The sequence below is a fragment of the Podarcis erhardii genome (genome assembly GCF_964252035.2).
Source record: "Podarcis erhardii genome assembly, chromosome: 10".
NCBI lineage: Eukaryota > Metazoa > Chordata > Lepidosauria > Squamata > Lacertidae > Podarcis > Podarcis erhardii.
The window spans coordinates 9,850,992-9,862,097 of record NC_138500.1 but is presented as its reverse complement, the minus strand read 5'-3'; the positions used below and the strand labels follow the sequence as shown (position 1 = coordinate 9,862,097).

General features: G+C 42.5%; 1 protein-coding gene across 3 annotated transcripts; it reads right to left on the bottom strand.

The window, feature by feature from the left end:
- Positions 1 to 219: 219 nt before the first annotated feature.
- Positions 220 to 10,003, bottom strand: ATP5F1C (ATP synthase F1 subunit gamma; the record flags this gene model as incomplete). 3 transcript variants are annotated; one of them, XM_081880183.1, is made up of 10 exons in its annotated part: positions 9,820 to 10,003; positions 7,927 to 7,961; positions 7,464 to 7,595; positions 6,178 to 6,382; positions 4,686 to 4,829; positions 4,350 to 4,414; positions 3,677 to 3,832; positions 2,395 to 2,491; positions 1,501 to 1,545; positions 220 to 367 (listed from the first exon to the last, which is right to left on the bottom strand). In XM_081880183.1, exons 1-9 carry the CDS (start codon positions 9,876 to 9,878, stop codon positions 1,539 to 1,541), a joined length of 900 nt encoding a protein of 299 aa, XP_081736309.1. In that variant the 5' UTR covers positions 9,879 to 10,003. The 3 variants fall into 3 exon arrangements, with proteins under 3 accessions (XP_081736309.1, XP_081736310.1, XP_081736311.1); XM_081880184.1 differs by lacking the exon at positions 1,501 to 1,545 and having other exon boundaries at positions 9,820 to 10,001; XM_081880185.1 differs by lacking the exons at positions 220 to 367; positions 1,501 to 1,545 and having other exon boundaries at positions 2,391 to 2,491; positions 9,820 to 10,002.
- Positions 10,004 to 11,106: the final 1,103 nt, after the last annotated feature.

Below are 11,106 nucleotides of genomic sequence, written 5' to 3'. Positions count from 1 at the left end.
AACTTACAACAGAGAGATTTTGGATGTTACCATAACTGTGCATTTACATCAAAGAGGCTTTTGCACACACACCCTCTCTGTCTCTCTCTCTCTCTCTCAAGGTGTTTGAATGTTTTTAATGAGATTGACATGCTGGCTGAGAGCATAAGACACTGTTGTTTACTTGTATTGCAGTCCAGCCACCCCCAGTTCCACACACCCAAAGAACCATGCCAGCTCTTTTCATGTAGGACTTTATTATAATATGATTTACAAACAGTTGGGATTCTTTGCCTGAAAATCCTTCACAGAATGACAGACCAATAATTTTGTCTCTCTAGAAAGGAAGCGGGATAAACTGCTTGCCAGAACAGCTTTTCTTCTTTACCTACAGAGAAAAACATTGCATTAAGGGAAGTTTGAATGTCACTCTGACGGGATCGGCAGCTTTGTTTACTAATTGCTAAATTGCTGCAGAACTTGAACGGTTTCTCATTTTCTCCTTGCTGTGTTAGTCCTTTCTTAAAAGTTTTATTTTTAAAATTCTAAACAGACCACAACAGCACTGTAAAACATTCCATAGAATGCAATGGGCCTAATAAGTAATTTAAGCTAGGGAAGCAGTCTTTACCTCACACTGATCTCACTCTATTGAAACTTTTAAACTGTATATACGGCATTGTACAGTACAATAAAGGTATTGTTAATAGAAATGTTTATGCAACTCATTATTTTTTTGGGAAGGCATCATCTCGGAAGAGACATAAAGTATGTGTTGTTGTTTTCGTCACAGCTATTGTAATATGAAAATGTGTACAGATTTAAGAGATCAATGCTTGTGGTTAATTGATTTCTGTTTCTTGAATCGGGTAACCCACAAAAAGTAACCGTGGAAACATACCAGCAGATATTCCTTTATTTCAAAGACCTGCCTGATCTGAAGGAAATCCTCTGCCTTTATGCAATGTGGTCATCGTAAGTGCCATGACCTAAGCGCAAGAAACTTTGCTGCTTGCTTCCTCAAAGCACTTTCTAAACTCCCACTTGCAGACACTTTAGCACAGGTTTCATGAGTTGGGGAGAGATGAGGCAGGACTAGCTTTAAGCAAGAAGCTGCCTTTCGATTATTTGCAACCCAGTAATTTTTTGAACTCCACTGATAATCCCACCTCAGGGATGAGACAACTGAACATATTGCTGTGGAATTTTAAGTACAACTGCAGTGTAGTATTTCCAGAACATTTGAAGATACACAGTTAAAGATAGTATCAAGCATGTCTCTACAACACCCTTCCACCATATCTCTCTAGTGTTGTCTAGAAAAACATTGCATTTTGATTTAATTTCTGCCAAATGCGTGGATTGATTTTAAGCAAAATTCTGCAGGATGCAAGTATTCATGCAATACCAGACATTCATAAACATGCACTTCTAGAACAAACATCCTAAGTACTTTAACTACATTCTATTTTTTTTTTTAATTTCACCACCCTTAACATCTATTTTCCAGCACCACTTTACCTGTTGACTTTGGACGACCCTCACTTTCTGATTACCCCTTAGTTCCTAGTTGTGGAATGGTAAAAATAAAAAACACAAAAACATGCAGTGAAGCAATTAGCAATGTAAATTAAGGCAAAACATGCAATGCATAGCAAAAACACTGTTGGAAGTCAGATCAACTGAAGAGATATACTGATTAACACATGGATTAAAGTCACAATTGCTTTCCATTATACAAAATGCCATTTCCCTCCAGCTTAATTGCATGATTTCAAAGCATGCTGAGGATGCACTTCTGCATTCTGTGGAGAGAGCTTGATCCAGAGGAAAGCTGCAGACTGAGCTTTTCAGGGGGGAAAAAGTTTGTCAGCATAGAACTGACATAGGGAATTCACTGCCACGAGAGATGGAGACGGCCACTGACAGCCATCTAAACTGATGATTATTAACCATAATGGTTACATGGAGTCGCTGTGTTCCAAGGCAGCGTACCACTGAATGTAAGGTGCTGGGGAGCAAAGACCACTGAACCCTGTTCCATTCCGTTATTGTTTGTTGTCTTGCCAAAGGCAAGCAGGGTTCCTCTCCATTCTTCCTCACCCACCCTGGACCTAACAATGGGAACTTGGATGCAATGCGGTTAGTGTGCAGCCTTAATAAGCACCCTTCCAAAAAATACATGTGCATCAACTCAGGTGCAGGACACAGAGAAAAGCAATATCCTGCAAGAAAACTCAGTATGAGCCAACATCCACTGCTGTAAATTTGGAATTAACGGGGAGAGGGTGGTGCCAAACTGTGCCATGCACTGATCACTGATTTTTTTTTAAGCACAAATGGAAAATTCGCTGCCACATTCCACCGCACGGAACAGAAGACCTGAAGGTTGGAGACTCGTATGCCAATACTTACAGAGCAGCAGCACCAGAGATGATCTCAATAAGCTCCTTGGTGATGACAGCTTGGCGGGTGCGGTTGAATGTCAGAGTCAGCTTGTCAATCATCTCAGCTAGAAAGGGAGACGGGAGAAGTTCAATGACAAAAGTATCAATAAATCTTAAGCTACTCAACCATTTTATTTTGCCCATTGGTTTTAAGTAAGGAAGCGTTTTGAGTACTTTATATAGTCTACTTTCTTGCTTGCTCAGAACCAAGGACTTAAGTTACTTGAAATTTTGTAAATATTGCAAATCGCTGAATATGAAAGGGTACAGCATCAAGGATTCTACCAGCTACTTTCTGGGCCAAGGGCTAATTTCTATACTGTCTTTTCTATCCATAACAATTTCTGTTATCACTTTCCATTATAATGAACTCTAGCAAGACCGTCCTCAGGCAAGTGCAGTGCAGTCCTATCTACAATGCTCAGAATCATGCCCTATTAAGTTCAATGGCGCTTACTCCCAAGTAGGTGTGCCTGGGACTGAAGCCTTAGGCTTGTCTTAACAAAGCCAAGGTCTTTTTGTAAAGCAAGTAACTAAAAGGCAGCTATTCTAGCTGGTATGTAAACATGTGGGATGTGAAACTTAGAGCAGTCAAGTACAACATTCCTACAGTGGACATGTTAGGGGATGTTTTGTACCACTCAGAAGAAAACTTCCTGTTTCCTCCTGAGCTGGGACAGAATTCCACGGAAGAGGGTGTAGCCTATTCTGGGCAGAGGAGCAGACGTTCCTCCATGTTGTTTTGTTCTTCTTCTTCTCCATTTTGTGTTTCTGTATGAACTGCTCAGTCGCATTCACTTGGAACCAATTCCCTTATGGGACAGTTTATATAGTTATATACTTGTGTAACCTATGTCTGCCTTCAGGGATCTATCTGTGAACCTGAATGAATCTGTGAGTACACTACTTTTATATTACGTTTAATCAGATTCTCATGTCTATTCTTTTTAAGAGGGATTAGAAGGGATCTTATCAGGAATCTTGAGTAGTGAGGCTCAGACGAGCCAGCAACAAGCTAACCGCTGTGTAATTTAAAAAGGGGGATGTTTGGAACTGTGCTAGGATATGGAACTTGCTAGCACAAGTTAGGAAGGATATCATTAAATAATATATCCTCTCCTGCCTCCCTAAACATCCCCACAAAACAGAATCTTGCCTGCTCTCCACTGGGCCTCTTATCTAAATTTTGGTAGTTTCTGCTTTTGCTAACTTATCACAGTACACTGTAAACTGCTTGGAGAGTTCCTTACAAGCGTTCTTGCTGGCATTGTCCATAGCTGTCATCCTTGCACTTTGCTCACTAGTAGTAGACTCCTTTAATGAGTAGAAGATGATGTTTGCCAATGTAAATTCCTGATAGTTTCGCAGGACATCTGCGTCAATATCATCATAGATACTAAGGCTTTCTGAAAAACGAAGAACAATAACATAGGTGGTTTATTAGTTAACATTTATCAGATGCAGTAATAGCAAGCCAAACACGTATATGTTGAAATTTCAAAACCACTGTAGATTAGCAATCAGCGTTTTTTTTTTAAAAAAGAAAAACACACAGCAATTCCTTAGCTTTCCAGCTATAAGCAATTTCTATTTTACAAAATTCAACTGGCACTTGCACACTGTTAGCTCTAATCATGCCTTTTAAAAAGCAAAATAAGAGGCAAAGAATACCAAAGCAATAATAATAATAGTAGTAGTAGTAGTAACGACAATGTGTCTATATACAGCATCGATAATTTTAGACCAGAATTCTTTGCTTCCTAACCCCAGTGTGATAGATAAGGGCAATGCAGTTTGGCCTTTTGCAGTTAAGCACTTATGGAAACAAAAACTTTAATCAGCATAAGAAGCAATAGCACACAAGGGGGAAATGCCCCTAAAAATGCAATTGTTTACTCCACTAACTAGCCAAAGTCTACTTACCAGCACCAGAAACAGTCTCAAGAGAATAGATGGGTTTCTCATCTGTCTTGTAGGAGATGACGGACCTAAAAGAAAAAGAAAGTTCTGCTGAACAGTTTTAGTGACATGGCTTGAGAGGATCTGCCTGCCAAATGTTAAAATCCAGACACACTTAAGCAGCATGCAGAACTTCCTCTATTATCCTGGTGGCACTTGGAGTCACCAAACAGAAACCCACATTCAGACACCCAGCAGAAACTCACATTAAAACGCTAAACTATATTCAAATCTACTGACCTCTCCCCGCCCAATTCTTTTATTCCCCTTGAAAACGATGGAATTTATGCTTTCTCTTACCTGAACCGATTATAGATGACTGCTCCTTCATCGAATTCGTACCCAGAATTCAGCAGTTCCAAGGCAATGATCGACGCATCTCCAAAGGTGGGAGGTTTCCTCCCCACTTCCTTGAAGTTCATCAAGAAGTTCTTGCCGTGTGTCCTACAACAAAAGCGAGCCCGCGTGTAAAGTAGACCCGGCCACAGTGAAACACGCTTGAGTTATAATCCAGCTGCTATGTGTTCTATACGGGGCTGGTTTTGAGAAGCGCCCAGAAACTTCCCCTGGCCCATAAATGCAGCATCTAATGAGGGTCGCACCCACTGCTAGTGTGATTCTCCCTTACTGAAATGACGGCATAGGCAGGAATGTTTACGAATATCTAGTGAAAGTTAACGATGATGATGGAGACAGATGCTCCCCAATAGGGACGGCATTCTGCAACTGGTGAGAGCCAGTGTGGTGTAGTGGTTAAGAGCGGTAGTCTCGTAATCTGGGGAACTGGGTTCGCATCTCCGCTCCTCCACATGCAGCTGCTGGGTGACCTTGGGCCAGTCACACTTCTCTGAAGTCTCTCAGCCCCACTCACCTCACAGAGTGTTTGTTGTGGGGGAGGAAGGGAAAGGAGATTGTTAGCCGCTTTGAGACTCCTTAAAGGGAGTGAAAGGCGGGATATCAAATCCAAACTCTTCTTCTTCTGGGGACCCACCACTGAAAAGGTCCTGTCGCAGGTTAGCACCGAATGGGCAACCCCCAGTGTTGGCACCACCACCAAGGTCTCCCCCCCCCAGTTCCCCTCCCCTTCTTTCTTTGTATTCCAGTCCACTGAGCACCTCCATCCTTTTCATCATCCACTACATTCTGGGGCTTAAACCTGCCTCAACCTTCCAGCTTCTGAGCAATTAAGCCTTAGCCCTTGAGCATAGGTGAAGTAATCCTATGGTCCTGTCGAATATATGCTACACATCAGCTCGCCCTCAGCAGTCTTCGGGTAAGTATCACTGCTTTACATTACAATTCTGAGCATATTCAGTTGCTCCTAAGACAGCTTTCTCAGAAGGAAGCTCATTACAGCCTTTGGGATTAATCCAAAACTACCAGTGGAAAAGGACGCGGGTGGCGCTGTGGGTTAAACCACAGAGCCTAGGACTAGCTGATCAGAAGGTCGGTGGTTCGAATCCCTGTGATAGGGTGAGCTCCTGTTGCTCGGTCCCAGCTCCTGCCAACCTAGCAGTTCGAAAGCACACCACTGCAAGTAGATAAATAGGTACCGCTCCGGCGGGAAGGTAAACGGCGTTTCCATGCACTGCTCTGGTTCGCCAGAAGCGGCTTAGTCATGCTGGCCACATGACTCGGAAGCTGTACGCCAGCTCCCTTGGCCAATAAAGCAAGATGAGCGCCGCAACCCCAGAGTGGGTCACGACTGGACCTAATGGTCAGGGGTCCCTTTACCTTTTACCAGTGGAAAGCAAGGTTCAAATTCAAGGAAAGGGCTGCTGTTCCCCATTACCTCTGAAGAATGCCTCTCAGCTTGTCACCGATTCCGACTAACATGACCTCTTTCCCCGCATCTGTGAGAGCGGTGACTTGGCTCTTGATATTTTTAGCCACAGAAGTGTGGATAGCACCACAGAGGCCACGATCGGAAGACACCCCTATGAGAAGATACTTCTTCTTGTCCTCAGGGGCCTTGATTTCCGCTTTTTCATAAAGAGCTAGTAAAGAGAAGAGGGGACACAGCCAACATCAGGCATCATTAGCAACCATCAAAACACAGCGGCATCAAAGATACATGGTAGAACTTCCTTCCTTCCCGCCATCTGCCATAGATGCTTTAGCTGAGGTCCCTGCATTGTGGGGGGGTTGAACTAGATGACCCTTGGGTCCCTTCCATCTCTAAGATTCTATGAACTACAGTACTTCCAATAAGAACCACGTCTACAAGAAATACTGCACCACTACCTGTTACTTAATCAAATTCCAACACACAGATCAAGATCACGCAACAGAAACTCTGAGCTTCTTCAGCATGATTTACTTTTCTGCATTTTGAAAGCTTGTTGACGACCCAATGTTTGAGTTTGCAAAACTGCAGCACACAACATTTGAGATTAGGTCACAGCCTATATGCTGTGACAAGGAACCAGGCAGAGGGCCTTCTCGGTAGTGGCACCCGCCCTGTGGAATGCCCTCCCACCAGATGTCAAAGAGAAAAACCACCACCAGACTTTTAGAAAACATCTGAAGGCAGCCCTGTTTAGGGAAGCTTTTAATGTTTAATAGACTATTGTATTTTAATATTCTGTTGGAAGCTGCCCAGAGTAGCTGGGGAAACCCAGCCAGATGGGCAGAGTATAAATAATAAATTATTATTATTATTATTATTCCATCAGCATGAAGGGTCCCCGGTTGTGGGGGTTCCCAAACATCTCTGCACTAATGGGATGACTTTGTTGCGAACAATCCAATATATAAAAATATGCTTGATTTCCATACATTTATGGAGGCTGCTGAATTCAGTCTATTTTGGTGTAGAATTTGGCTTGGCAGTTTGAATTTATTTAGAACAATATTTAATGTTGTTTTGGATTACTTTCTTTAAAACAAAACTTGGTACTGTATTTTATATTTGTATCATTTTCTTGAATTCTTTATGAGTTTTGTATTTTATTATTGTAAAATGTTGTTCTCGAAGCTACAAACATGAGTCTGACCAAACTGTGGGAGGCAGTGGAAGACAGGAGTGCCTGGCGTGCTCTGGTCCATGGGGTCACGAAGAGAGGCAACTTTGCTTACCCAGTGCCCCAACTCCATAAACTCTGGCAGGCTTTAACTCTCTCTCTGCCCTGGAATACTTTGCTGCAGCAACCATCTTCATGGACTTGGTAATTTTCTGGATGTTCTTGATGGACTTTAAACGCCGGGTAACTGCACAGATGAGAGTGAATGAGCAAAGGGAGGATTTCAAAGAGACACTGAGAAAAATAAGCATTAAAAAAAGGATCTAATTAAGCACTGGTCTCTGTAACAAGTAAAAATTAACCCATTTGTAACAAGTAAAAATCAACCCATTGGCGTTATGCAGCCAAATCTACCAGTGCAGGGATGAATAACCAGATGTTTGACTATAATTCTCATCACCCCTGACCATTGTCTGTGCTGACAGGAGGAAATGAACAGCGTCTAGAAGATCACAGGTTTACCTTCTCTGCAGTAGTTTTTGACATTTTAGGGTATGCATCTAGAACGGAATACTTACTGTCTTTCAAAGTTGCCATATTCCTGACTTGGACCCTGAAAAATTAAACACAAAACAGATACTTCGTTTATTTAAATGTTATTTCCCCCGGTAGAACAGTGATTCACAGTTTTTCTAGGTTCAGAGGCACATCTGAAGACCTAAAGAACTGCTGTAGGTACCCCCAAAAAAATATTTCACAGGTGGCACTTGGCAATAATAATAATAATAATAATAATAATAATAATAATAATAATAATAATAAAGCCACCAGGCATCTGGGGAGAAAGACTTTGGCAATCCCACCTGCCATTGAACCCAATGTTTTTTGACTATACGTGATTTTGGCTTTAGCTGCTATCCCTGGAACATTAACGCCAGTATAAGCTGAGAGTTGCCTATATATATTTACCATATTCATATATATGCCAACAGTGAACTCATTCTCTGCAATCAAAACAGCCGCATCTATGCATGAGAGGCAGATACCAACAGGCATGAGTAAGCCCCAAAGTTGGCAGATGTACAAAAATATATAAATCAATTGGGGGGGGGGAATCCCCCCAAGGCAGCCTGAGGTTCAGTAGTCACAAAGCACTGGTGCTTTGCTGTTATGGGAGTGGAGTGACTAGGAACACTCCACACTGCAATATTTTGTTGCAGGGCCCACTTGCTATAGGTAGAAAACTAATGAGTCCCACTAAACAGCAAAGCAAAGATGCTAAAAAGCAAGCTGGGAAGTCGACAACCCATGCCAAAACGATTGGGCAGAAACCTTGACAGGAGGAGGACAACCCTGTCACTCCTTTTGCAAAGGGAAGAGAGATATTTGGCGCAGATACACGGGTGCGCCACCCTTGCGCCGCAAATCCCACCACACTCCTTAGACTGGCGGTGGAAATAATGCGGGTTAAGCGTTGCAGTGCAACAGCAAAATGCCGGGGGGCGACAACGACAAATTGAAAGATAATTATAAACGCTGCCCCTTCCCAGGATGTGGAGTGGAGAGGAAAAGAAGAGGATGAAGGTTAAGCTTCACAGATCAGCCATCGACCGCTCTGCCTCCTTCCTTTTAGCAAATGTTTTGTGCCACTGGGGAAGTGGTAATTCTGTATTGATTTGTTTTGGATGTTTGTATGTGATGCCAATAAAAGGTTTGATGATGATTACAGACCAGCTGTTTTTTTCTTTTCTTGCATTCTGACGGGAAAATGCAACTAGCAGCCTGAAATATAAAAAATTATAACCGCCGAGACCATATAACACCGGTCTTGAAAGACCTACATTGGCTCCCAGTACGTTTCCGAGCACAATTCAAAGTGTTGGTGCTGACCTTTAAAGGCCTAAATGGCCTTGGCCCAGTATACCTGAAGGAGCGTCTCCACCCCATCGTTCTGCCCAGACACTGAGGTCCAATGCCGAGGGCCTTCTGGCGGTTCCCTCACTGCGAGAGGCCAAGTTGCAGGGAACCAGGCAGAGGGCCTTCTTGGTGGTGGCGCCCGCCCTGTGGAATGCCGTCCCATCGGATGTCAAGGCGATGGACAACTACCTGACATTCAGAAGACATCTGAAGGCAGCCCTGTTCAGGGAAGTTTTTAATATGTGACATTTTAGTGTATTTTTTATCTCTGTTGGAAGCAGCCCAGAGTGGCTGGGGAAACCCAGCCAGATGGGCGGGGTACAAATAATAAATTATTATTATTATTATTATTATTATTATTATTATTATTATTATTATAAGATATTGGAGGTTGAACGGGACATATTTGCTGCCTAATAATAATAATAATAATAATAATAATAGCAGCAGCAGGAGGAGGAGGTCAGGTTTCAACCGTGGCTCGTGGGGACCTCTGAGCATGCGCAGAGTGCCCTCTCCCATTCCCCCCTGGGAGCAGAAGGGCCTTCACCTACCATTGCGGCTGCGAGAGCGCTGCGGCGGCGGCGGCGAAGGCGGCTCCCCGGGACAGCATGGCGGCGGCCTTTCCTCGTCTCCTTCTCTTCCAGACGCGGCCCTTCCTTCCTTCCCTCGCGCGCTGCCCGCCCGGACCCGGACCGGCTTGAAGGTCAGAGAGCCCCCAACGCGCATGCGCCGCAAGAGCTCCACCTCGGGCGCGGGACGCGGGGCGAATGGTAAGGAAGAGAAGGCCACGGCAGGCGAGGGGGGGGAGGACAGCTTCCGGGTGAAAGGGCGCCGGAACCTGGAGCCTCGCTCTACGCGCGTCTCTATGGTCCGCCACAAGGGCAAACCGGTCGGGTTTTACCTTTTCCGGACTCTCTTATGCCGCGCAGGGGCGGACCATAGAGATGAGGGGCAAGAGCGGCACGCCCTCCCGGGTGATTCCATAGAGATGGTCCATAAATTAATTTCAGTATCTGAATACATTGTACGTACGTGTGTGTGCATAAATACATTATAGATTAAATAAACTAGATCTATAGGTAGATAGATGCGCATTTGATATATCTATCAAATTTTTTAGTGTATATATATATATATATATATATCTCATAACTGTCAACTTTTCCCTTTTCTTGCGAGGAATCCTATTCCGAATAAGGGAATTTCCCTTAAAAAAGGGAAACATTGACAGCTATTTTATATATATATATATATATATATATATATATATATATATATATATATATATATATATATTATATATATATATATAATATATATATATATATATATAAAAACATTTGATAGATATATCCATATAGATATCCAGACAGCGCATCTATAGATCTAGTGTATTTAATATAATATAATATAATATAATATAATATAATATAATATAATATAATATAATATAATATAATATAATATAATATAATATATTGTATTTAATATATAAAAAATATTTCACATCTATATCTAATCTATAATATATATGTGTGTGTATATATGTGAAAGATATGTAGACTAAATACATTTGATAGATCTATCGATGAGCTGTTTGCCACTTCTTTTATCAAAAAAAGAGGGATAATTATAAGAATTGCTTTAAGAGTGCAATTGTAGCCGTATCAAGGCCAGGCCCTATTGCCACCACTCTATTTCAGCGGGTCTGCTCTGAGTGTGACTGTGCATCACCCAATAACAATTATATATAAAAAACCGCATCTGCTTCCACTGCAGCAAGTGTGGGCGTCCTTCTTGCTGCTGCCCTTATTTCCAAATTTGGAACCGGAAGTCAG